Here is a 23,581-nt window from a genome sequence, read left to right as displayed (position 1 = left end):
ATACCAATTTCAAAATATATTTTAAAAAAATTATCTACTCTTTAACTTCCACACTTCATATAACCTTCCCCGCATCTTCCTTTGTTCTTAATGGCTCCCCCCCCCACTTTTGCAAATATTCTGATTTTGCATATTTATGCTTATTAAAATGACTTGCTTTTACATAATTTACAGAGGGTTTTTTGTTTTGTAAAAAGCTTTTCTTACAGCACACTTGTCAAAAAGCATTATGTACTTCTAAATTATAACATTAAATTTTATATTTTATGTAATCTCTGTACATTGTTAAATCATTTTCATAGTATTATCTGCTATGATTAAAATTGACATTTATTTTGCTCTCAAACAGAACTGAATAAAACATCAAAATGTCTGCACTAGTATTCTATGGATTGCAATATTTTGGCTGAAAACTACAAGGTAGCTTACCCATGGCATCTAGATGTTTCACGACCATTTCTTCTTTTTCCTTATCACTCTGCTCTTTAATACGCTCCAGCTCAAAATGGTATTGACCTTGTAGAACTGCTACTTCTTGAGCATGTTTATCGTTGAGCATCTCACGCAACTCCATGAGGGCAGTTTCTTTCTCTTTTCTCAGATTAGTCTGCATCAGTTCCAACTGGGATGTGTGTGTGTTATTTGAACTTAGCCTTAAACCTTCCAGTTTAAGATTATGAAGAGCCTGCAGTCAAGAAAGACAATAATTGAAACCCATAACCCTGCTTGCAATTACAGTGGTACCTCGGGTTACATACACTTCAGGTTACAGACTCTGCTAGCCCAGAAACAGTACCTCGGGTTAAGAACTTTGCTTCAGGATGAGAACAAAAATCGTGCTCCAGTAGCGCGGCAGCAGCAGGAGGCCCCATTAGCTAAAGTGGTGCTTCAGGTTAAGAACAGTTTTAGGTTAAGAACGGATCTCCGGAATAAATTAAGTACTTAACCTGAGGTAACACTGTACTTTCAGTTTATTACAGTGCAATCCTATGGCTCACTTATGCCAGCTTGCAATCCTTGCACCAGGGATGTCACATGGCACTGAATTATGCTGCTACAGGAACCAGAAAAGGTGAGCATCAAGGAAAAGGGCCAGGCTTAGTTAGTACCCTAATTTCCCTCAAACCTTGATTCCACCTTTAACAATGGGGCAAAGTGATGGTAACAATTGAGGTACTACAAGTTCATGTTAAAGCACCTTTCCCAAATCACAATGATAGTGACTTTTACTAGACAGTAAGGAAGGTATCTTTATTCAGCTTATTAATAATTACCTCTAAGGATGTGGACAGGCTTCTGTGACAAGTCAAACCGATCACCTGTCTCCTGGACAGCCAGGCGGCGAGCCAGACAAGGCTGGGCAATGAGCTCTGTAGTGGGGTGGTGAATGCTTCCCTCTGTGAGGGAGTCTTCCTGGACCCCCTTAAAGAAGTGGTTATTAAACCGCTTCTTTAAAAAAACCATCTTTAGACCTGGCCATTATGGCCAGTTATCACCCAGTATTCATTCCTGGGCAAGCTGTTTGAACAGATGGTCATTGAACAGCTCCAAGCACGCCCAGAAGATGCAGACCATGTGGATCTCTTCCAATTGGGATTCCAGCCCTATCGTGGGACTAAGACCACCTTGGATGCATTGGTCAATAATCTTCGGCAGGCTAGGTTCAGAGGTGTAAGCAGTTTCCTAGTTCTGCTTGATCCCTCAGTCACTTTTGATACCATCAACCATGGTATCCTTTTGGACCGTTTAGAGGAATTGGGAGCTGGGGGCACTGTTATGCAATGGTTCCGCTCCTTCCCCTGAGCTATGTCCAGAAAGTGGTGTTGAGGGATGAGGATTTGGACACCTGGGCATTCGCTTGTGGAGTTCCTTAGGGCTCCATCATTTCCCTCATCCTTTTTAACATCTATATGAAGCTGCTGGGAGAGGTCATCAGGGGGGTTGGGGCTTGGTGTTCACCAGTATGTTGCTGATACCCAGCTCTACATCTGATTTAAATCAGAAACAGTGAAGGCAGTGAACGTCCTATGTGAGTGTCTAAAGGCAGTTGAAGGATGGATGGTGGCTAACGGATTGAGGTTGAATCCCAATAAGACAGAAACTGTTTCTGGGGGACAGGACAGCCAGGTGAAGGGGACTTCCTGGTCCTGAATACAGTAACTGTGCCCCTGAAGGACCAGGTCAGCAGCCTGGGAATCATTTTGGATTCACAGCTGTCCATGGAGGCACGGGTCAATTCTGTGTCTAGGGCAGCTGTTTACCAGCTCCATCTGGTATGCAGGCTGAGACCCTACCTGCCCACAGAATGTCTCATCAGGGTGGTGCATGTTCTAGTTATCTCCCACTTGGACTACTGCAATGCGCTCTACATGGGGCTACCCTTGAAGGTGACTGGGAAACTACAACTAATCCAGAGCACAATTCAAAGTGTTGGTGCTGACCTTTTAAGCCCTAAACGTCCTCAGCCCTATATACCTGAAGGAGCGTCTCCACCCTCACCGTTCAGCCCGGACACTGAGGTCCAACGCTGAGGGCCTTCTGGCAGTTCCCTCACTGTGAGAAGTGAGGTTACAGGGAACCAGAGGGCCTTCTTGGTAGTGGCACCCGCCCTACGGAATGTTGGCCCAGTATACCTGAAGGAGCATCTCCAGCTAACGCTATTCTGGGTTGTATCAACAGAGGTATAGTGTCCCGATCAAGGGAAGTCATAGTACCACTCTATTCTACCTGGGGTCTTGTGTCCAATTCTGGGGACCTCACTTTAAGAGGCAGGTAACAAAGAAACCAAGCCTTAAGAGAAACGGTTGAGGGAGTTGGTTATGTTTAGCCTGGACAGGAGGACACTGAGAGGAGGTATGCTAGGTATCTTCAAATACTAAAGGATTGTCACATGGAAGATGGAGCAAGCTTGTTTTCCTCTGCTCCAGAGACTGGAACGGAATCCCTTGGAAAGTGATTGACTCTGCTTCATTGGAAGTTTTTTTATGCAGAGGTTGGATGGTCATCTGTCATGGATGCTTTAGTTGAGATTTCTACAAGCAGCAGGTTGGACCAGCTGATCCTCATATTTCCTTACAACTCTGCATTTCTGATTCTATATGCAAATAACTGTGAACATCTGACAGATTATATTTTAAAAAATGATATTGGTTTAGGATTCAGTTTATAATCTTCCCTGTGTTCACTTATTTCAAATGACCTATTTCATATGTATTTGCAGCAGCAAAGGACCTTTGAATTATTGCTTTGGTTAATATTGTACCTCTGCTTGCTGCATCTCTTCTTTGTGTGTCGCTTCCATTTTTTGTAGCAACTGTTGTTGCTCCTTTAATTTAGTGTGCAACTCTTTGATTTCTTCCTCATGCTGAACAATTAGTTGACGTATTTCACAATAATGTTCTTGTTCATGAACCTAGGGAGAAGAAAATATCATTAAAGACCTTTCTTAAAGTATAATTAAAGAATGCATCACCATCTGTTCAGAATGCTTAAACAAAAATCGGTGCAGGACAGAACTATTGCAGGGACTTAAGTGAATGCTTATTAGGAGGGCCCGAAGAGCCTTCAACAATCTGCAGTGGCAGGTCGAAGGAGAAAGGTGCGCAAGTCATTCTTGGGGGCAGAGGAGAGATGAACCTGGGGCGCCCCTCCCCCCGTTGGTCGAGACATGCTGAAAGAGGGCGAACGGCGGACTACAACTCCCGCCAGCCAGCGCGGCCGCAGGGCAGAGAATCATGGGAACTGTAGTCGAACAACAACGCCAAGCGCGACGGACGGCGGCTCTTGTGGGCGCGCAGCCTCCGGCCCGCCCGCTGCTGTGAGGCGCTCGGCTTCAGCGAGAGGCGGGCGCTGGAACTCCGCCACCGCCGCCCCGCAACGCGGGAGCCCCAGAAGCGCCCCAGCCGGCGCAGCCCCGACCCTCGAGCGGAGAAAAGAAACACCTCCGGGCCGCCGCCGCCGCCACCGGCCTCTCGCTCCATTTCCACGGCCGGCCGCTGCTCCCCTCAGGACGCTGCTTCTCAGGCCCGCTTCAACGGCCGCGCAACCGTCGGAGCTGGAAAAAAAACTTTCAGCCAATGGGCTGCCTCGCCCCAAACTCCGCTGTCCAATAGCGAGGCGAGCCCTGAGAGGCGGCTAACCCGCTGCCACCGCCCACCGGGCGCCCGTGCTGACGGCAGATTAGCAGCGCCAGTAGCCAATGGGGCCTCGGATGCACCGCCGTGTAGTGTTTTTTTCCTCCGATTCAACTTTGTGTCCCGCCCTTTCCTCCGGAAACGGCGCCCAGGCCGCCCATGTGACCGCGCGGGGGGCGGGGCTGCTGTCCCGGGGCCCGATCCTGGCGGGGCGACGAGCCGTGAGGCGGCAGGCGGGTTGGGCCTCCTGGCTGCTTCTCCCCTCCCACTTCACGGTTCCTATCCGGAGGATGGAAAGAGGCTTTTCCGAGCTCTGCGCCCGGGCCGGGAAGCGGCGCTGAGGGGCGGGCGCCGTCGTCTCTTTCGGGCCGGAATGGCCGGAGCCCCCCCTCCCCCCCGGGGGGGTGTCATAGAGACTTAAATTTTCCCCTGACAGAGACTCAAGGCAGCTAGCAAATATAAAAAACATCTTTTTTATTTTAAGAAAAACCGCAGGGCAATTTTTGAAAACTTCTTTTGGATTATTATTATTTTTACACTAAATGAGGTTGAGAAGAGCGGGAATTTCCACCTGCCTTTTGTTTCTGTTTGAACCTGCTTATGATATTGTCAGGGACGCAGGTGGCGCTGTGGGTTAAAGCCTCAGCGCCTAGGGCTTGCCGATCGAAAGGTCGGCGGTTCGAATCCCTGCGGCGGGGTGCGCTCCCGCTGCTCGGTCCCAGCGCCTGCCAACCTAGCAGTTCGAAAGCACCTCCGGGTGCAAGTAGATAAATAGGGACCGCTTACCAGCGGGAAGGTAAACGGCGTTTCCGTGTGCGGCTCTGGCTCGTCAGAGCAGCGATGTCACGCTGGCCACGTGACCCGGAAGTGTCTCCGGACAGCGCTGGCCCCTGGCCTCTTAAGTGAGATGGGCACACAACCCCAGAGTCTGTCAAGACTGGCCCGTACGGGCAGGGGTACCTTTACCTTTACCTATGATATTGTCACGATAACACGTGGTGGTGGCGGCCCCATCTCCCCCCTCCGCCACCCTGCACTTTGGCTGGTTGAGCAGATCTTGTCTCTTCCCCCTTTCCTGTCTGTGTGTGGAGAGAGGCAAGCCGTTTGCTTCAGACAACCCCATCCCCTTGGCTGCACCTCTGCCAGCCCCTCCGGGGCTTCTTCGCCTGCACCACCAACACAGCCTTGTTGCTCTCGCTGCATCACAAGACGGGGCTGGCAGAACTGCAGGCAAGACCAGCAGGGAGGGTTGGGGGTTGGACGTGGAGGAGTAAGATGTCTTGGGCTGGCCCTGCTGCTTGGCTTTCTCCCCTCCACCTTCCCACCCTCAGGCAATGTTGTGATGCACAGGAAATTTGAAATATGCACTCATCTTAGCTAAGGGCTCTTTCACACTTCCTCTTGTCCTGCCACTTTCCCCCAGGGAAACCTGCTGTTTCCTGCTGAACTGTAACAAACTTCAAAGGATTGGCATTTGTTACAATTCAGTGGTAAAAAACGGTATTCCCGGGAGAAGCGGTAGGACAAATGAAAAACTGTTTAGACCCATGCCTAGAACATTTCTTGGTACAAGACGTATATAACCTCATTTACTCTTTTTGTTTACCTGGGCACTGAAATAAATGCTAAAACTCAGTCCCACTGAGTTCTGAATCCATTTGTAGGTGTTTTCACATGTCATGCTCAAAATCTACATTGGTTAATTTGCTTTCTAAAACATAAATAAGATGCAGTGTGTCTTCTGAATTCTACAGTTATAAAGGCAAATTTAAGCCTCATGTCATGTGCAAAAACACTACAGTGGTACCTTGGTTCTCAAACTTAATCCGTTCCAGAAGTCTGTTCCAAAACCAAGGCATGCTTTCCCATAGAAAGTAATGCAAAATGGATTAATCCATTCCAGACTTTTAAAAACAACCCTAAAACAGCAATTTAACATGAATTTTACTATCTAACAAGACCATTGATCTATAAAATGAAAGCAATAAACAATGTACTGCAGTCACTCAGTAGCTGAACTGGGTTCCATACAGTCACAAAAACAAAAAATGAGCAGCAAAAACAAAACGCAAAATAAATAGCAAAAACAGACAGACCTCAGTGTAACTCTCAAAATGGAAGTATGGCACTCAAATCGTCAGTATAACACTCTAAACGGAGCATGTTTGCTTCTGGAAAAAGTTCGCAAACCAAGGCATTTGAGAACCAAGGTACCACTGTACTCTATGCACAGCGTGAAGTTCTATACTTGCTCCTGTATTGCCAGATGGAACCAGCTAGCTCGAGACAATATGCTGTCCAGGACCTCTTACTGTTTGATTTTATTCAGTTTGTAACAATTTATTAATGAATCAAAAGGTATGCATTATTTTCTCTGTACAGGCAAGGACCAATTTAGGTGCGTCCGAATGATACACAATCATGCACATGCACATAGCACCGAACTTGGAAATAGCCCCAAAATGTTGTAAAGATGACATGAAAATGGGCAGAACGTACTTAGGCTCTGCTGACGCATGTGAGGGTCTGGAACAGAAACCCCGCACAAAACAAGTGTTGACTTGTGACTTCAAGTGACTTCATGTGAAAGGAAATTTGAAGGAAGAGGGAGATCTGGCAAAGTGAAAAATCTGATGGGTCTAATGCACAGAATCATAGAATTGTGGAATTGGAAGATATCCTTAAGGGTCATCTAGTCCAACCTCTTGCAGTGCAGGAATCTTATGTCTAATACTGGGTTCGAACCCATGACCCTTGAGATTAAGAGTCTCATGCTCTTCCGACTGAGCTATCTCAATATCCAATTTCTGTTTGGGCTTTCCTTGAGGCTTGCCTAGATTAAGGTACTTTTAAGTGATCGTTGGGAAATGCTTGGTTTGACACCCTCAATTGATTTAATAGTATCAAGAACAGCCTCGCCCAACTGGATTTTTTCTTTTCTTTCAGTTGACCAAACCTCATATGAACCAGGTTAGTGCCTGAGTTTGTTTAGGTCACAGACAATGCAAACAGCTACAGAGTAACCTGAGCTTAACAGAGTTATTCATAGGAGCATGTTAGCAACGCACAGGGCTGGGCTTAGTGACTTTGTATGGGGAAAGCCAGCAACCACTGAGAAAATGCTGCTGTTGTTCAAGCAGAGCAATATCTTAGTAACCATACTGTGCACACTGCAAGAGACACTTGTGTATTTGAGAGGATTCTGTTTTCCTTTGTAATTTGGGACTGAAATTATCACAGAGACTTTATGGAAAATTTCGACAAAGAGCCTGGAGGAAGAAAGAAGCAACACACATTAAAAAACAAACTACTGTCCTTTGTGATTTGAAGAGCCTGTTGCCCTGAAATTTTGTCAGGATGACAGACTCGGATGTGGCCGATCACATGACTCGACTCAAACTCAAACTCCTTGAGAAGGTAAGGTAATTTTTTCTAAGTTCATATCTAAGTCATAACTTCCAACACGATTGTTTTTGCAAACTAGCACTAAATTGGTAGTCGGCAAAGCAAAAATATCCAAAGCGGGATTTTTAACTAGTTAACTCTTCTGCCCTGTATCCATCCATGCTGATCAGCAAAGGAGTTTACAAACTCAGCACCCTGACAGCTAATATGTGATGTTCTGGCTACCCTTGTGTGTGTATCTGAAGAAGTGTGCAGGTCTCTAAGGTGCTACTGGACAATTTTTTAATATATTTCGACAGTCTACCCTTATTCATGATGCATCAACTTCCCAACTTTCTAATATAAAAGTTAATATCTGCCTAGTTGAACATACTAACCTTCCTTGGTTATATTTAGACTTGCTTATGTTTTGAAATAGGCCTTGTCTTAGCTATTTCCCCTCCCACATTTCCTTCATTCTCAAAGCCTTTTCTATGTTAAACTTACTAAAAGCATGTTCACCCACTCATCCTCCCAGAACTACCTAATTTCTGGCCTAACACAATCCCATAAGTTACTCAAGAATTCCCCTTATGTACCGTATGCCACAGAAAAGAGCCAGGGTAGTCTAGTGCCAAGCTTTCCAAACTGTGTGTCGCAACACGTTAGTGTGCCGGCTGCAGTGTGTAGGTGTGTCACACAAACGCTCCCCACTCTCCTCCTGGAGCTGGAAAGGGGTTGGTTTAACCTCTGGTTTGCTAGTGAAACTGAATTACTATGTTGTGAAATGATGCATGTCAAAATCCACCATGAAAAGTTGGGAAAGCTCTGGTCTAGTGGATGAAGTGCTGGAATAGGATAGGACCACAGAGATCCGGCTTCAAATCCCTGCGCAGCCATAAAGCTCAGTGGGTGACCAAGTTTGCCAGTCATTCTCTTTCCACCTCACCCACTTGAGAGGGTTGTGAGGATCAAGCAAGCAGGAGGATAACCAGGTATGCCACCTGGAGTTCCTTGGAGGAAAAGTGAGATCTAAATGTATTTTTACAAACAAGAGTTGTTGTTTTTTTTACAATCCAGCAGAATAAGAATTGTATGAAATAAATTATCAATACATTTATATCCCACCTTTTCTCTACAGAACTCCCCCTCTCCATTTTATTATCACAACAACCCTGTGAAGTAGGTTAGGCAGTGACTGGCCCACAGTTCCCCACTGGGGATTTGAACCTGGTCTCCGGGGTCGTGCGCCAGCACTCTAACCATGCAAGGACACAGCAAAGAACTGTCTTAGGACAAGAAAGAGCTACAGGAGAGGGGTTCTGGTTCTGGTAAAAACATTCTTTAAGTACTAAGTATGACTCAACAGGGGACGCGGGAGAGGCTGTGGTGTAAACCACTGAGCCTTGGCTTGCCGATCAGAAGGTTGGCGGTTCAAATCCCCATGATGGGGTGAGCTCCTGTTCTTCGGTCCCAGCTTCTGCCAACCTAGCAGTTCGAAAGCATGTCAAGTGCAAGTAGATAAATAGGTACTGCTCCGGCGGGAAGGTAAATGGCATTTCTGCGTGCTGCTCTTGGTTTTGCCAGAAGCGGCTTAGTCAAGCTGGCCACGTGACCCGGAAAAACTGCAGACAAACGTCGGCTCCCTCGGCCAGTAAAGCGAGATGAGCACCGCACCCCCAGAGTCAATCGCAACTGGACTTACTGGTAACTGTCAGGGGTCCTTTACCTTTACCTTTTTAGGACTCAACATAAACTAGTGCTAACTACTCCCACTTTCACAGCGCACAGATTGCACAAATCTTTGTAGGTTTTGTGATGTTCAATTACTTGTTGACAGTCAAAGCTGAGGTTCTGAATTTTTTGTTAATCCTCATTCTGCTTTGATCCACAGAAACTAGAAAATGAACGTGAAAACATTGATGATTTGGAATCTTCCTTTTCTGCAGCAAGTAAGAAGTTAAAGCTCACTCATATCTCCATATGAATCAGTTTGTAATGTTGGTTTGAGGGAAAATGCATTAAACAGAATTTCTCAACATTTACTATGGGATAGATGTGGATTTTGGCAAACTTTCTCTGCATTCCATCCTCTACAGATCCATGGGCCAATAGGACTTCTGATGGTGAGGAATGCAATGAAAACCCACCCTATATTATCATTTATTAGATTATTTAGCTTCACATGTGGTCCCAGGACATGTTAGAACAACTTTAATATACAATACTAAAAAGAGTTAAAACATAAGAGAATAGAGTGGGTTCCAAAGCATACATCCTGGGTGTCAAAACTAGGGTTAAGAGGCATATGACAAAAACGACACAATGAAGGTGCCAGATACCCCTTTGTGGGTAGAGAATTCCAGCACAGAGGTCATTTCCCAGGCTGCTTCCCAAATTTCTGAGGGTGGTGGAAATCCCAGAAGGGTCTGTAGGGAAGGATATTTGGGGCCTGAATCATTTAGGGCTTTAAATACTAGTGTGAGTGCCTTGAATTGGATCCATAACTGAACCACCAACTAAATGCCTTCTTCCCCCTCCTTTATCTACCCCCCCTCCTTTCCTTTTGTAAATTACTGAAAAATTGTAAAACTAAAGGAGATGGCAGACTCTTTCCAACTGTTTTTGCAGGGAATTATGGCAGCCATGGCAATGCATTGCAAAGTGCATTGAGACGAAGAAAGGATCTTCTGCAGCAGCTCAGGGTATGTCTCAGGCAGGGGGTTGGACTAGATGACCCTCAGGGTCCCTTCCATCTGTACAATTCTACATTTCTATGATTCAGTACTATGAAGTTTCTTCCAACACATGAAGGCTGCAGTCCTGCAGTCCTAAATGAGAGTACCTGAGAGTAAGTGCTATTGAACTCGATAAGACTTACTTCTGAGGAGACACACATATATAAGGTCTTGGAAGTCTTTAAAGATGCTGTTAAGAGTTTTCTTTGGAGGGAAAAATTCTTGGATCCAGCATGGAATAGCCAGACCAGCCTGGTAATAGCTGGCTAAAGATGGGTCCTTAAGGAAACAGAGGAGTAGCTCTGTGCCAGGGAGGGGAGAAGAGGGGGGGGGCTCCCTCCCAAACTGTCTGTTAGTTAGAAAGACGAAAGGCCAGAGTTGAGAGTCTGCTGTTGAGTGAGCGAGGAGCTAGATGCAAAAAAGTTGCTGGCTGGAAAAGGCAGAGAGAGAAAGCTGTAGCTGAATTCTGCTTGAATCCAAGGCTGTGGCTATGGGAGAAACAAGACCTTCTTGGGTTGTCAATGCTGTGAACCCATCCACCATAGGCTCAGGTTGTATATATGTGTAAATAAAACATATAAAGACACCGCAGTCTCCACTGTGCCTCATTCCCAAAAGGAAACATGAACCTCGTGTGAGTGCCTGGAACCCCTGGAAGCTCACACCACTTGGAGGCTGGGGTGGCAGGCAACATGTTACCCTGCAGTCTGGGCAAAGCACATAGCTATACAGCAGTTCAACTTAACTAAAACTTATGTGGTTCAAGTTAACTTCGTCTCCTTCTGCTACTGCCTGCCATGGATTGGCTGGATACTGAGGAGTGGTGGGAGGAGTGGATGGGACCCCCAAGGGAAGAAGGCTCAGAGCCAGAGGACTGGTGGTGGGATGAGGGAGAAGACTGGGAGGAGGAGGTGTAAGCTAAAGAGGCAACAGGGTTTAGTGAGCAGGAAGAGGCTGTGGCAGAGAGCAGTCCAGAATCGGAGGCAGAGGAGGAGGCTGGGGGGCAAGAGGCAGAGACCAGGCAGGCTGCTAAAGAAGCCAGAGGTCTCCCTCTCCTGCAGTGACTAGTTTCCCTCCTCCCTGGTCTCCCAGAACCCACAAAGGTATGAAGAGAACAGAGCAAAGACAGGCAAGACAGAGAGGTTGCTTGGGAAGGACGCAGGGGAGGAGGAATCTTAGGGAACTGTGGGAAGACTGGGATGTTCAGTCCTCACAACTGCCTCATTAGGGCAAGATCTACTGGCAAGAGTTACTGGGCTTACTGGACCTGAGCTATGTTGTTTCTTTGAATAAGTTAGTTTTGTTTTTCACATTTGGCTTATGTTAAACCCATTGGGCTTCTCATTCTTGATGGCATTCCATGCGTTGGGTAAAATCTCATAGGTTTGTGTCTCCCAGTAGACACAAATGTTGTTGGCCCACCATGCTGTCATTGCTCCTATCAAATCCAGAATCTCCCATACCAGCTTTAATGTTTAATGGAATTGGGAAGTGCAGTCACTGGTCTCCTATGTCATGAAAAATTTAAATATTTTAAGAAAATAGTTAAATTTTTCATTTCTCACTGGTACACTTGGCATAACAAGGTTTGTGAATTAGAAAAAAATGCAACGTAACTCATTTTTCCTCTTAAGAAAAGCTTATATATTTGGTATTGTAGGAGCAAAATGTTCTGGAAGAATTGTCATTACCACGTGGCTTGCCAAGATTCCAGAGGAAGCACTTCAGACCAGAACCAGAACATTTCTACCAAATTCCTCCTCCTCCTCCTCCACCTGAACAGCCAAGGATTATCCAGCAGACAGTGAGTGCCTTATTATAAAAAAGAATTATACAGTTTGGAAGTGCAAATGATGGATGCATAGATGAATGATGTATTTTTTCATTAACGGAAACCTGTTGGTGGATAATCCTGTCTAAATTCCTGGCACGAATTTCCTAATGTTGATCATTCCTATTAACAGATGAAAGCTCCAGCACTGTGCGTGTGAAAGCATATTGCACAGGTGTAATAATGGAGATTTTGCATGTGAAAGATTTAGATCAAATTTGTTTGATACCAAACTAATTATAAATGTAAAACTTAGAATTGGCTTGGGAAATCTATAGTAGAGTATTTTAAAAAAACTTTTCACTTTCAGATTATCTAACATAGTGTCAGGGACTATGCTGAGGAGGAATGGTGGGAACCTCCCTCTCCCTCTCCCCCTGCTCCTGTTCAGGATCCTGAACCTTCCCAGGAGCAGGAGGACAGTACAGTACAGTACAATAGAAGAAACTGTAAAAAATAATAATCCTTGATTAGTCCAATAATGAACTGAACACAAAATATGTATCAGTTTACAGTATTTGCGGCCTAGTGTATTGAGTACTGACAGGATTTAATCAAAGTCTAGGATTTTGGCTACGCTTTGATCAGTTATTATTTTGTTTTTGCTTCCTTTCTTTTCCAAGTTGCCTCAGCAGCCAGCAACCATTATTCAGCAGATTCCTCAGCATCCACCGCTCATTACCCAGATTCCACCTCCGCAGCCTTGCGCAGGCCCTCGCTCTGGCAGTATTAAGGAAGGTGGGCAATCCCATACGCATTGAAAACGGGGGAACTTTTTCTGGGTGCATTGAAAACAGGGGGACTTTTTCTGGGTAGGTGTAGGTTAAATGTGCAGAGAATTACAGAACAGCTTACAACCCTGTGCATACTTAGGATTAAGATCCACTGAATTAAGTGAGATTTACTTTTGAGTAAGAGGGACACGGGTGGCGCTGTGGGTTAAACCACACACCCTAGGACTTGCCGATCAGAAGGCCGGCAGTTCAAATCCCCGCGACGGGGTGAGCTCCCGTTGCTCAGTCCCAGCTCCTGCCAACCTAGCAGTTCGAAAGGACGTCAAAGTGCAAGTAGATAAATAGGTACCGCTCTGGCGGGAAGGTAAACAGTGTTTTTGTGCACTGCTCTGGCTCGCCAGAAGCGGCTTAGTCATGCTGGCCACATGACCCGGAAGCTGTATGCCGGCTCCCTTGGCCAAGAAAGCGAGATGAGCGCCACAACCCCAGAGTCGGCCACGACTGGACCTAATGGTCAGGGGTTCCTTTACCTTTACTTTTGAGTAAAGGGGCATGGAAACAGGCTGTGAGGCCCTTTTCAGATTTGCCTAGCATTTTTTCCATCTCACATCATCCCTCCTGCATGTACAGCATAGCAAGGTGTGCCTTGCTACAAACTGCAGCAAGCTGGCAGCCCACATAGAGCCAAACTTATTTCTGAGTTTATTTCACTGCACCACATTTTCAGAGCATTATAGTACAATGGAGATGTAAACTATGTTGAATGCTTCCATGCAAGGAAAGCAGAGAGTGAACCCTTGAAGTTTGTAGGAAAGTCAAATCATAGTAAGGGGAGAGCCAGGATCTTTTCCTATCTACACAGGATGCGGGTGATGCTGTGGTCTAAACCACTGAGCCTCTTGGGCTTGCCAGTTGGGAGGTTGGCGGTTCAAATCTGTGTGATGGTGTGAGCTCCCGTTGCTGTGTCCCAGTTTCTGCCAACGTAGTAGTTCGAAAGCATACCAGTGCAAGTAGATAAATAGGTACTGCTGCAGCGGGTAGGTAAACGGCATTGCCATGCACTCTGACTTCTGTCACAGGGTCCCATTGTGCCAGAAGCAGTTTAGTCATGCTGGCCACATGACCTGGAAAGCTGTCTGTGGACAAATGCCAGCTCCCTTGGCCTGAAGCAAGACTAGCCCCACACCCCATAGTCATCTTTGACTGGACTTAACCATCCAGGGGTCCTTTACCGCCTACCTTTTACCCCTAATGAGCAGAAAGACATTGATGGCTATTCCATTTCCTCCTCTGCCAACTACTCCATCTCCATTTTAGGAATGTACTTCTAGGGCCAAAACAGGTGTGACATACTTGAAGGAATTCCCAACTTTGAAAAAACCTTTATGCAGCTGGTGGGGCAGTCTAAATTTTATTGGACTAGAAGGGATGGGCTGCCTTCAGAATTATCCATCCTAGCTTCTTTTCTATGTATGGGAGTTGGGAAAATTTGATATTTGGGGTGTTTCCCACGAGGACAGAAAAGATCAGGAGATGCTTCATCGATTTTCAGCATCACATATAGATTGGCACTTCAGTTACAAGATAATACAGTTAAAGCTCTTCGCATCTGTTTTCCTGCATAGTGAAGGACTGGTCTTGCCACCAGTGCTTTTTTCCTGGGGATACGCAAAGGTATACAGTACTGGCACCTTTAAAAAAAAAGTTAAAGGTGTGGCACTTACTGTAACAACTTCATGGTGAGTACTGGCACCATTTTTCTTAAAAAATAAAAGGAAAAAGCACTGCTTGCCACACATTTGCATATACACTGGGTGCATTATCCCAACCTCTGGCAGACCTGTTGTCTACAACAACACAGTATGTGCCATTCCACAGATAGAAGGAAATCTAGAGGCATCTTTATTTCTTCCTTCCTGTTTACTAGTTTGCAAATAATCACTCCAAGTTACTTATATTGCTGATCTTTCATAGTTTAGAATACAAAGGGCTGGTTTTATTCAAAGGCTTCTGAGCTGAAAGGATGAAGGCTGCTTCTCCCTAGCATCCTGTTGTGATCTCTGTAGTAAGCAGAGTGTTGTCTCTTGATCCTGATCTTCATGTTTTCCTAGATATGGTGGAAATGATGCTAATGCAAAATGCGCAGATGCATCAGATTATTATGCAGAACATGATGTTGAAATCTCTGCCACCACCTGCTTATTCACCAGCTGGTGGGCATGGAGTTCCTGTTCTTCACCCTGGACAACAGGTAAACTTAGAATCATAGAATCATAGAGTTGGAAGAGACCACAAGGGCCATCGAGTCCAACCCCCTGCCAAGCAGGAAACACCAGCAGAGCACTCCTGACATATGGTTGTCAAGCCTCTGCTTAAAGACCTCCAAAGAAGGAGACTTCACCACACTCCTTGGCAGCAAATTCCACTGTCGAACAGCTCTTACTGTCAGGAAGTTCTTCCCAATGTTTAGGTGGAATCTTTTTTCTTGTAGTTTGGAGCCATTGCTCCGTGTCCGCTTCTCTGGAGCAGCAGAAAACAACCTTTCTCCCTCCTCTATGTAACATCCTTTTATATATTTGAACATGGCTATCATATCACCCCTTAACCTCCTCTTCTCCAGGCTAAACATGCCCAGCTCCCTTAGCCGTTCCTCATAAGGCATCGTTTCCAGGCCTTTGACCATTTTGGTTGCCCTCCTCTGGACACGTTCCAGTTTGTCAGTGTCCTTCTTGAACTGTGGTGCCCAGAACTGGACACAGTACTCCAGGTGAGGTCTGACCAGAGCAGAATACAGTGGCACTATTACTTCCCTTGATCTAGATGCTATACTCCTATTGATGCAGCCCAGAATTGCATTGGCTTTTTTAGCTGCCGCGTCACACTGTTGGCTCATGTCAAGTTTGTGGTCAACCAAGACTCCTAGATCCTTTTCACATGTACTGCTCTCAAGCCAGGTGTCACCCATCTTGTTTTTAAAGGACACTAAATGTTAACTGATTGCCATGGCGGGAGCCAGGAGAAGATCAGCAATAACTCACAAGGTCTCCTTGAAGTTAAATTCAGAGAAACAAAACAGCTCAGGGCCAATGAGCACAGCAACGTGGTGGTGGGGATAACAAATAAAAAAGTGTACATTTGAAAAAAGAGCTTATGAGTTCCACAGAAGTTCTTCGTCCCCTCCATGCCATGCAGCATGTAATTGTTACTTAAATAATGTTAACAATCTGGAAAGTGTGCAGAGGAGGGTGACCAAGAGGATGAGGGTGTGGGAAACAAGCCTTATGAGGAACAGTTGAGGGAGTTGGGTTTGTTCAGCCTGGAAAAGAGGAGACTGAGTTAAATTATTTGAAGCCAAGCCAATAGCACAACTTCTCTATGGTGCCCAGTTGGGTCCCTTTTCCAATTTTGCACCACTAGAACTTGTACAATCCAAATTTCTAAGGTTCCAAAATGTGTCTCTAGAGACAGGCTTCACAAAAGTGGAGGCTAGAGTGTGGGTGACCATATTCAATTACTGGCTTAAACTATCTTTCTTTCCCCGTGGCTTTGCCCCACTAACTATGAACGATGACTTTCAATCCACGTGGAAACAGGCAGTGGCAACTAAAATCTCATCCCTGGGCTTCTCTCCAGGTCTTCCACTTAACGTAGGATATGGTCAGGCTAAAGCATTCGTTAAACAACACGTAGTAGACACAGAGCATCAATTGGATCTAGCCAGGACTCCAACTTTTATTGCCAAGGAATCCACCAGGTACTTTGCCCCCCCTATGGCATATCTAACTAAACTCAAAGTTCCTAAACACCGAAGGGCTTTTAGCCTGGCTCTGTGTCATGCCCTCCCCTCTGCCGTTATTGAAGGTCAATACAGGAAGATTGACTACCCGGAGAGACAATGCCCCTGTGACTCGGGACAAATAGAAATGGTAGAACATGTCCTTCTATGGTGCCTGTACTACAGAGACACTCGTATTAGCCTGATTTCCCCACTACTTCATAAGCACCTTGGGGCAATTCTATACCTCCCTGCTGCTCTCAGATATCAATCCTGCTACAACACACACTGTTGCTAGATTCTGCACAGCAGTGCTCAAAATTCGCCAGAGGAGGACCTGTGCCACAATCAGGATTTAATGAACATATCAGAGTGCTTTGTAAATTAATAGTTAAAGTCTTTTTATATATCAACCTTTTATGCTCTTCCACAACCGCCCAATGACTTCTTCTAGCTTCTTTTAAATTCTTATAGACTTTAAAACACCTTCTGTTTTAATACCTTTAAGCTTTCCAAAACGCTTTTCAGATTTTAAATGACTGTATCCCACCCTTTTATGCTGGTTTATGACTGTAATAAAGATTTGTATTGAGGAGACTTAGAGGTGGTAGGATAACCATCTTCATATATTTAAAGGGCTGTCACATGGAAGATGGAGCAAGTTTGTTTTCTTTTGCTCTGGAGGCTAGGACTCAAAGCGAAGGCTTCAAGTTCCAAGAATTGAGATTCTGACTAAATATCAGGAATAACTTTCTGATAGTAAGAGCTGTTTGACAGTGGAACAGTCTCTTGGAAGGTAGTGGATTTTCCTTCCTTGGAGGTTTTGAAGCAGAGGTTGAATGGTCATCTGTCATGTATGATCTAGTTGAGATTCCTGCAATGCAGGGGGGTTGGACTAGATGGTCCTTGGGTTTCCTTCCAACTCTATGATTGTATGAAATTTGGAAGACATCAGGATTTTATTACCAAATCCGGACTAAAACCAGATTGAAATGGACCTAGATAATCCATTTCATTCAGAAACTCCTGGAGCTGAGATGCTAACGTTTAGCAGGGAGGGGACCACTGGTTGTGCCAAGGAGGTGCTTTGTGCCTCTTTGAGAGAAGCATGGACATATAGCACAAGCTCTGACCCGGCAGCACGGGCTGTCAATTGTTCATATCAGGAGTTGTCAACCTGGTCCCTCCCGCCCACTGGTGGGCGTTTCAGGATTCTAGGTGGGCGGTAGGGGGTTCTATGGCACAAGCTGAATCCTCCTTCCATTGAGCACTGGTGGGCAGTAAGGAAATTTTACCATCAAGAAAGATGCATTGGTGGGCAGTAGGTATAAAAAGGTTGAGTACCCCTGATTGAGTACTTACTGAATTCAAAGGGATGGTTTTGGACCTTTAAAGCCTTATGCAGCTCATGACTTGACACATAAAGGACCACCTTTACCCATGTGAACCTTCCCAGATCCTGAGATCGTTCTCTGAGACCCTTCTCTGCATGCCACCTCCAAGAAGAGATCCAGAAGTTTGTGATGAAAGGAGATGCCTTTTATGTAGTATCCTCCCCATCTATTCCCAGGGAGACCCACCTTGCATCAACATTGTCATCATTTTGGTACTAAGCAAAGACTTTTGTTTTCCTGGGCATTTGGCCAGAGATTAGTAGAGCAGCCACACTAATCTCTAAAGCAGGAGGGGAAAACATTTTTGGCTCTGCAGGCCAAATTCTTCTCAGATCCCAGCCTTGCAGGCCAAGTAAGCCCCTTGCACAGTGCTTTAAATCACCTGGGCTTCAGACTGCTCATCTGTTTGGCAGCACTGAGTTTGCTTTCTGTAGGCACTTGCTGTGTGAGTGAATTCTCCATGGGGAAACTCCAGGAGACTTTGGCTTTACTACCCATCAGCTGATAGGCAATAGAGCTGAATCCTGATTTCCCTTCGAATGCGGAGTTGGGAGTGCACTTTAAGGCTCCCAGTTGTGCGTTGGCAGCTTCATCCCTCCTTTCCCCACATCTAAGGTGTGGGGCAGGTGGGCGTGGTTTGGGGGAAACTGCCTCACAGGTCAAAGTTGAACCCCTGGCAGGCTAGGTTTGGCACACATGCTGGAGGTTCCCCATCCCTCCTCTAATGTGTTCAACTTGCTCTGCTCCCTTGCCAATCCGAGCATGGAAGAAAAGACAAGCAAGATGTGTTTTATTGAAACAGGAAGAAATTAGCTACCAACTGGAAAACATTTCTTACTATGCAGAAGTACTGATTTTACAAAGATCTTTGATCCAAAAAAATAAAACACATGAAAGAGGAATATACTGCATACCTTGCAACAAGAAAGATTATAATTTTACCTGACATTACTTGCAGAGGAAAAAGGCCAGTGGTTTATTGAAATTGTTTGTGGGGCTAAAACATAGAGGGATCTTAAGCCAGAAAGCTACAAACTGGATCAGCTTCAGAATCTGAACCTTATTCTTGCCTGTCCCAACAGCTGGGTGAATGTAACACACCTTCCTTTTCTTAACTACCTGCAGCTGACTGCTCCGCTTCTAGTAAGAACAGAGAAGTCACGACCCCCAACAGTGCATCATCACCACTACACACCTCCAGGGATGCCAGCCATCCCATCTCAACTTGGCTTTTCCATGGGCCCTTCTCTGATGCAACCTGGCCTTGGCACACCACTGGGAGGATTCCCATCTGATTTACATCACCTGCCCATCCCAACATCTGCAGCGTATGTGTAAGTCAATATAAGTCAAGAGGCTGCCACTCTAGGAACATGCTTTCATCCGAAAGGCGGCTGGTTTCTTACAGTATTCCCAATTCAGTTTTATTTCAATATTGTTACTGGCTGTAACAAAGGCACAAAGATAGAGCGGTACCTCGGTTTTCGAATGTAATCCATTCCCGGAAGACAGTTCAAGATCTGAAACGTTTGAAAACTGAAAACTCAATAGCTGACAGCTAGCTCTCAGGATCTTGCACTCAGCGGAAGCCGTGTGGTATGTTCGACTTCCGAGCCGTGTTCGAAAACCGAAGCACGCACTTCTGGGTTTACAGAGTTCAAAAACCAAAATGTTCATCAACAGAGACTTTCAAAAACTGAGGTACCACTGTACAATACCTAACATTATTTTGAGAACTAAGAAAGTAATCAATTCAGGCTACTTTTGCTCAATTGTCAAGGCAGGCACCAGGTCTCATATGAGCTCCCAGCCCTCTGCAAACTCATATATAGGATGCTGCAGTTTTTAAGTGTCATATAAATGCCTTCTAAATGATAAAGCAAGGATGCATGTATAAATTAATTCCTTGCAATGAATGCACATTTCTAATGGCTTGTTCTGTCTTCCAAGTGTACCTACCAATGGACTGCTTGGATTACCCCCGGGTTTGTAGACTTCTACAGTGCCTGACTAGCAAAGGTAACCAGAACACAGTCTTCCTGTGTTCATATTTGGTCCTTCTCTCCATGTGAAATTGGCCTCTTAGTCCAGGAGCCCACGTCATAATGAGTCTTAAGATGATCAAAGTTATGGCGTTTCTAAAGCAGCCAGCCTTATGAGCAATGACTGGGGCATCTAGTGGGTGGCAAGCAGCCCACCCCTTTCTTGGGAGGATAATTAAATCGGAAGGTAAATGGGTGAAAGAAGCTGTATGTGTTCAGGAATAGTGTGCATAATTCAGAACTGTCCAATCTGACTGACATTGTTTGGGATCATCTTTCTGACCCCACCAGAAGGGGGTACTTGGCTGTTTCACTGACAGTAAATGGCTGAAACTGGCAGTTCTGGGTAGAGAACTTCCTGCATCTTAAACTATCTACTCTAAAGTCCCAGAGATGCTTTAGCTGCCCACATCCTCACCTTAACCAGCAATGGGGTCCAGTTCTGGGTACCACATCAGATGACAATTCTTCTGACACATCACTCAATATGCTTTCACTTCACTTCTCACTTCACTATTAACTATTCCTGATCCAGTCTTTTAGCTTTTCAGAAATAAGGTCATTGTTTACATTTTTAATAAATATTTCAGAGCTGGCTGAAAACTCAACCGGCCTGTAATTTCCCACAGAGGTAAGCATCTTGCCTCAGGGTTATTCATGGGTGAATAACAGTGAATCAATGAAAGAGAAGTTAAAAATAATAAAACATTTCAGTAGCACTGTTGTAAAAATACGAAAGCAGGTTTGAGACCCCTTGTGGGTCTATTGTGGTTGGAAAGAGTGGGTTGATCGTAACCAAGCAAAGTGAAGCAAGGCAGCTTTAAGCTCTGATATTTTATTCTTAGTTGCAACTGGGTCCTTACAGATGAGCAGCAAAGAACCCTGTCGAAAGATGAGCAGGGAGCCTTCTAGCTTAGGTTTTTGGGCAGCATAAGGAGTCATAGATTCGTCATATTACACGTGTAATGAGGTGCTGCAAAAGGTACACAGGTGCAAGGTAAAGATGCAGCGTGCAAATACATTTACATTTGACAGGCATGACAATCAGGAAGAGGGTTTTTGCTGGAGTTGAAAGCAGGATTCTAGAAATAACAATAGAATTGAAGACTGGTGTGAGTGACAGACAGCAGAGCCAGACCAGTCCGGTGGTGCTTTTCCTCAGAAACTCCACCAGAAGGCGGGAGCCTCTCTCCCATTGGATACCTAGACAGCAAGCCAGAGGGGAGGGGGTGGAGCCAGCACTTTCGGAGAGAAAATAAGAGGAGCTGTTTTGGAGGGAGATAAGTCCGTTAGGGCTGGATTTGGGATGGGAGAAAGGGATTAGGAGAGGAATTGTCTGAGGGAGAACTGTTTCAGATCTGACTGGAACATCTGCTCTGATGTTCCATACCCATAGCCAAAGGAAGGAGCCTTGCCGCTTAGATAGGGAGACAGAGTTGAGGGTCTGGAGAAGATAGACAGGAGTTACCTGGAAGGATGAGTCTGAGGCTGGAGAGGGAGAAAATGTGGTAATATGGACTCCCTGGGTCCCATTCCAGTCAGGAGGGGAGGGTTCTTCTAGAAAGAGAAGACTCCCAAGCCAGTCACAAGGGGTGAGGGGATCCCCTGGGTCTGTTAAACTAATTCAAATACCTCAGGAATGGGATTGTTAAGAAAAAGGATAGCTGAGGAAAAGTGCCCCTCACTTGTGAACCAAAGAATTAATCTGTGAAGGAAGTTGTGCTGTGCAAAATGTATTTAACTATAACACCAGTCACAACTAATTAGCAGAAACTGAGTTAAGCCTTTCACCACCTATTCTAGAAGCCAGTGACATCTTTATATTTAGTTTAAGTATAAAGTTAACTTCTACTTGAAAGAATGCATTTCCTGAACCAACTTTATTTCACAAACTCCTTTTTAATAAAACTTTTCTTGTTTGTTTAACCGACTCCTGCCTAAGACTCTAATCCCTACGTTTTCCCTCACAAAAGACACCCCCACAGGATGAAATGTGGTAAAAGGTAGAAATTCATTTAAGGGGCTTACCATGAGGTGTGCATGCAATATTTAATTGGGGCAGTAAGCAGGGTGAGTCTGCTGCTTTATTAATTGGTGGTAAGCGGTGGATCTGCTGCAACTGGCATTCAGATGTTTGATGAGAACTATTTAGCAAGGAGTCTTTTCTTTACAGCATGAAATGAGATTAAGAGTGCTGTGAACCCCTTCTTGGAAGGCAAGCGGACAACAATCTTGTGACCCGAAATAAGGAAGGAATGCAGTAAATGAAGATTACATTGGGCAATGTTTGCTTAAGGGAAGAGTTGTATCCATTTACAGTTTGCTTCAATAAAGTTTTAGCATCTTTGATACATAGCTATTCGTTTCATTCTCATAGTATGTTGTATTTATGGTTACACAATTGGTTGTGTACATCCAAAGAATACAATCATTATACAAAGGTTTCATTATACATAGGTTTTAAACTATACTACAGTCTATATCTCCTTCATGGATCACTGCCTTGTCATGGTGAAGGGGCTTGAATAACTCAGAGAAGCTATGGTTTTCCCAGTAGTGATGTAGTGAGAGCTGGACCATAAAGAAGGCTGATTGCCGAAGAATTGATGCTTTTGAATTATGGTGCTGGAGGAGACTCTTGAGAGGCCCATGGACTGCAAGAAAATTAAACCTCTCCATTCTTACGGAAATCAGCCCTGAGTGCTCACTGGAAGGACAGATCCTGAAGCTGAGGCTCCAATACTTTGGCCACCTCATGAGAAGAGAAGACTCCCTGCTAACATGAGTTTGACCAAACTGCAGGAGGCAGCGGAAGACAGGAGTGCCTGACGTGCTCTGGTCCAAGGGGTCACAAAGAGTCAGACACAACTAAACAACTAGACAACAACAACAGTCTATATAGAAAAGTTCAGGTTTGCGATCTTGTTTATTAGATTCAGGGTGGGTGAATCGTGTTCAAATCACATTGTTTTATTGGTAATACTTCAAGTAGGAAGAATATAGAAGAAGAAAAGGCAGATGCAGTTTCCTTAGTGAGTTTTTGCTAAAGATTCCCCATAGTGGAGATGAGAAACCCCATTCAGTTTGCTAGTACTGCCAATAGGTTAACAAGGGAATTGCGCTAATGAGAGAAACCTGTGGAGTCTGTGCTGAGAAGGAAAAGGGGGGTGTCTTTCCATGAACCTACAAACTTTGCTCCATGAACCCCAGGGTACATTTATCTACATGTGCCCCCTACACGTGTCTTTTGAGGGGCATTTTCCCTTGTTGTCTGGGCTGGTCTACATCGGCACACAGCAAGTAGTTAAGATCAAATGTTAATGGTGACAGTAGATATATCATAACAAATGTCAGCATATTCAAATACTCTATAAAACAACAACTGTATATCAGGGAAATCAGCCGAATGCCCAGGCAAGTGAGATCGCTTGGCAAAGAGAGCGGACCAGTGGACTAGGGCCAGGTGGATGCTTGGCCTGCATGTAGTGAATCCTGCCAAGATCTCTCATAATCACCCACTGTCTGTAAAAGAGGACACAAAGTGTATGCA

The 23,581-nt window shown here is 45.1% G+C and overlaps 2 protein-coding genes across 7 annotated transcripts in view; one reads left to right on the top strand and one right to left on the bottom strand.

Annotated features, from left to right (window-relative positions):
* Positions 1-4,062, bottom strand: part of PCNT (pericentrin) — a 79,169-nt gene extending 75,107 nt beyond the window's left edge. Inside the window, exons 1-3 of one of the 2 annotated variants that reach the window (XR_013838581.1) lie at positions 3,942-4,062; positions 3,263-3,412; positions 430-685 (exon numbers count right to left, since the gene is read on the bottom strand). Coding sequence is in view for 1 of the 2 variants with exons in the window: in XM_079974923.1 (XP_079831049.1) it covers positions 430-685; positions 3,263-3,412; positions 3,942-3,980 (445 nt within the window). In the remaining variant the exon portion in view is untranslated. The remainder of the gene's footprint in view (positions 1-429; positions 686-3,262; positions 3,413-3,941) is intronic. The other variant, XM_079974923.1, reaches the window with a different exon arrangement.
* A 2,780-nt stretch (positions 4,063-6,842) lies between these two features.
* Positions 6,843-22,380, top strand: LOC307219484 (uncharacterized protein C21orf58). 5 transcript variants are annotated; one of them, XR_013840421.1, is made up of 9 exons: positions 6,843-7,550; positions 9,412-9,469; positions 10,116-10,222; positions 11,916-12,059; positions 12,710-12,824; positions 14,932-15,071; positions 19,115-19,337; positions 19,940-20,008; positions 22,205-22,380. XR_013840421.1 is itself a non-coding variant. In XM_079982765.1 (9 exons), exons 1-8 carry the CDS (start codon positions 7,491-7,493, stop codon positions 19,980-19,982), a joined length of 843 nt encoding a protein of 280 aa, XP_079838891.1. In that variant the 5' UTR covers positions 6,844-7,490; the 3' UTR covers positions 19,983-20,008; positions 22,205-22,380. The 5 variants fall into 5 exon arrangements, 4 of the variants coding, with proteins under 4 accessions (XP_079838893.1, XP_079838891.1, XP_079838890.1 ...); XM_079982765.1 differs by having other exon boundaries at positions 6,844-7,550; positions 10,149-10,222; positions 19,115-19,323; XM_079982764.1 differs by having other exon boundaries at positions 6,844-7,550; positions 19,115-19,323.
* Positions 22,381-23,581: the final 1,201 nt, after the last annotated feature.

This window comes from Podarcis cretensis, assembly GCF_951804945.1.
Source record: "Podarcis cretensis genome assembly, chromosome: 1".
Classification (NCBI taxonomy): Eukaryota; Metazoa; Chordata; class Lepidosauria; order Squamata; family Lacertidae; genus Podarcis; species Podarcis cretensis.
Note: the sequence above shows the minus strand (reverse complement) of the source record. Positions and strands in the feature narration are given on the sequence as shown.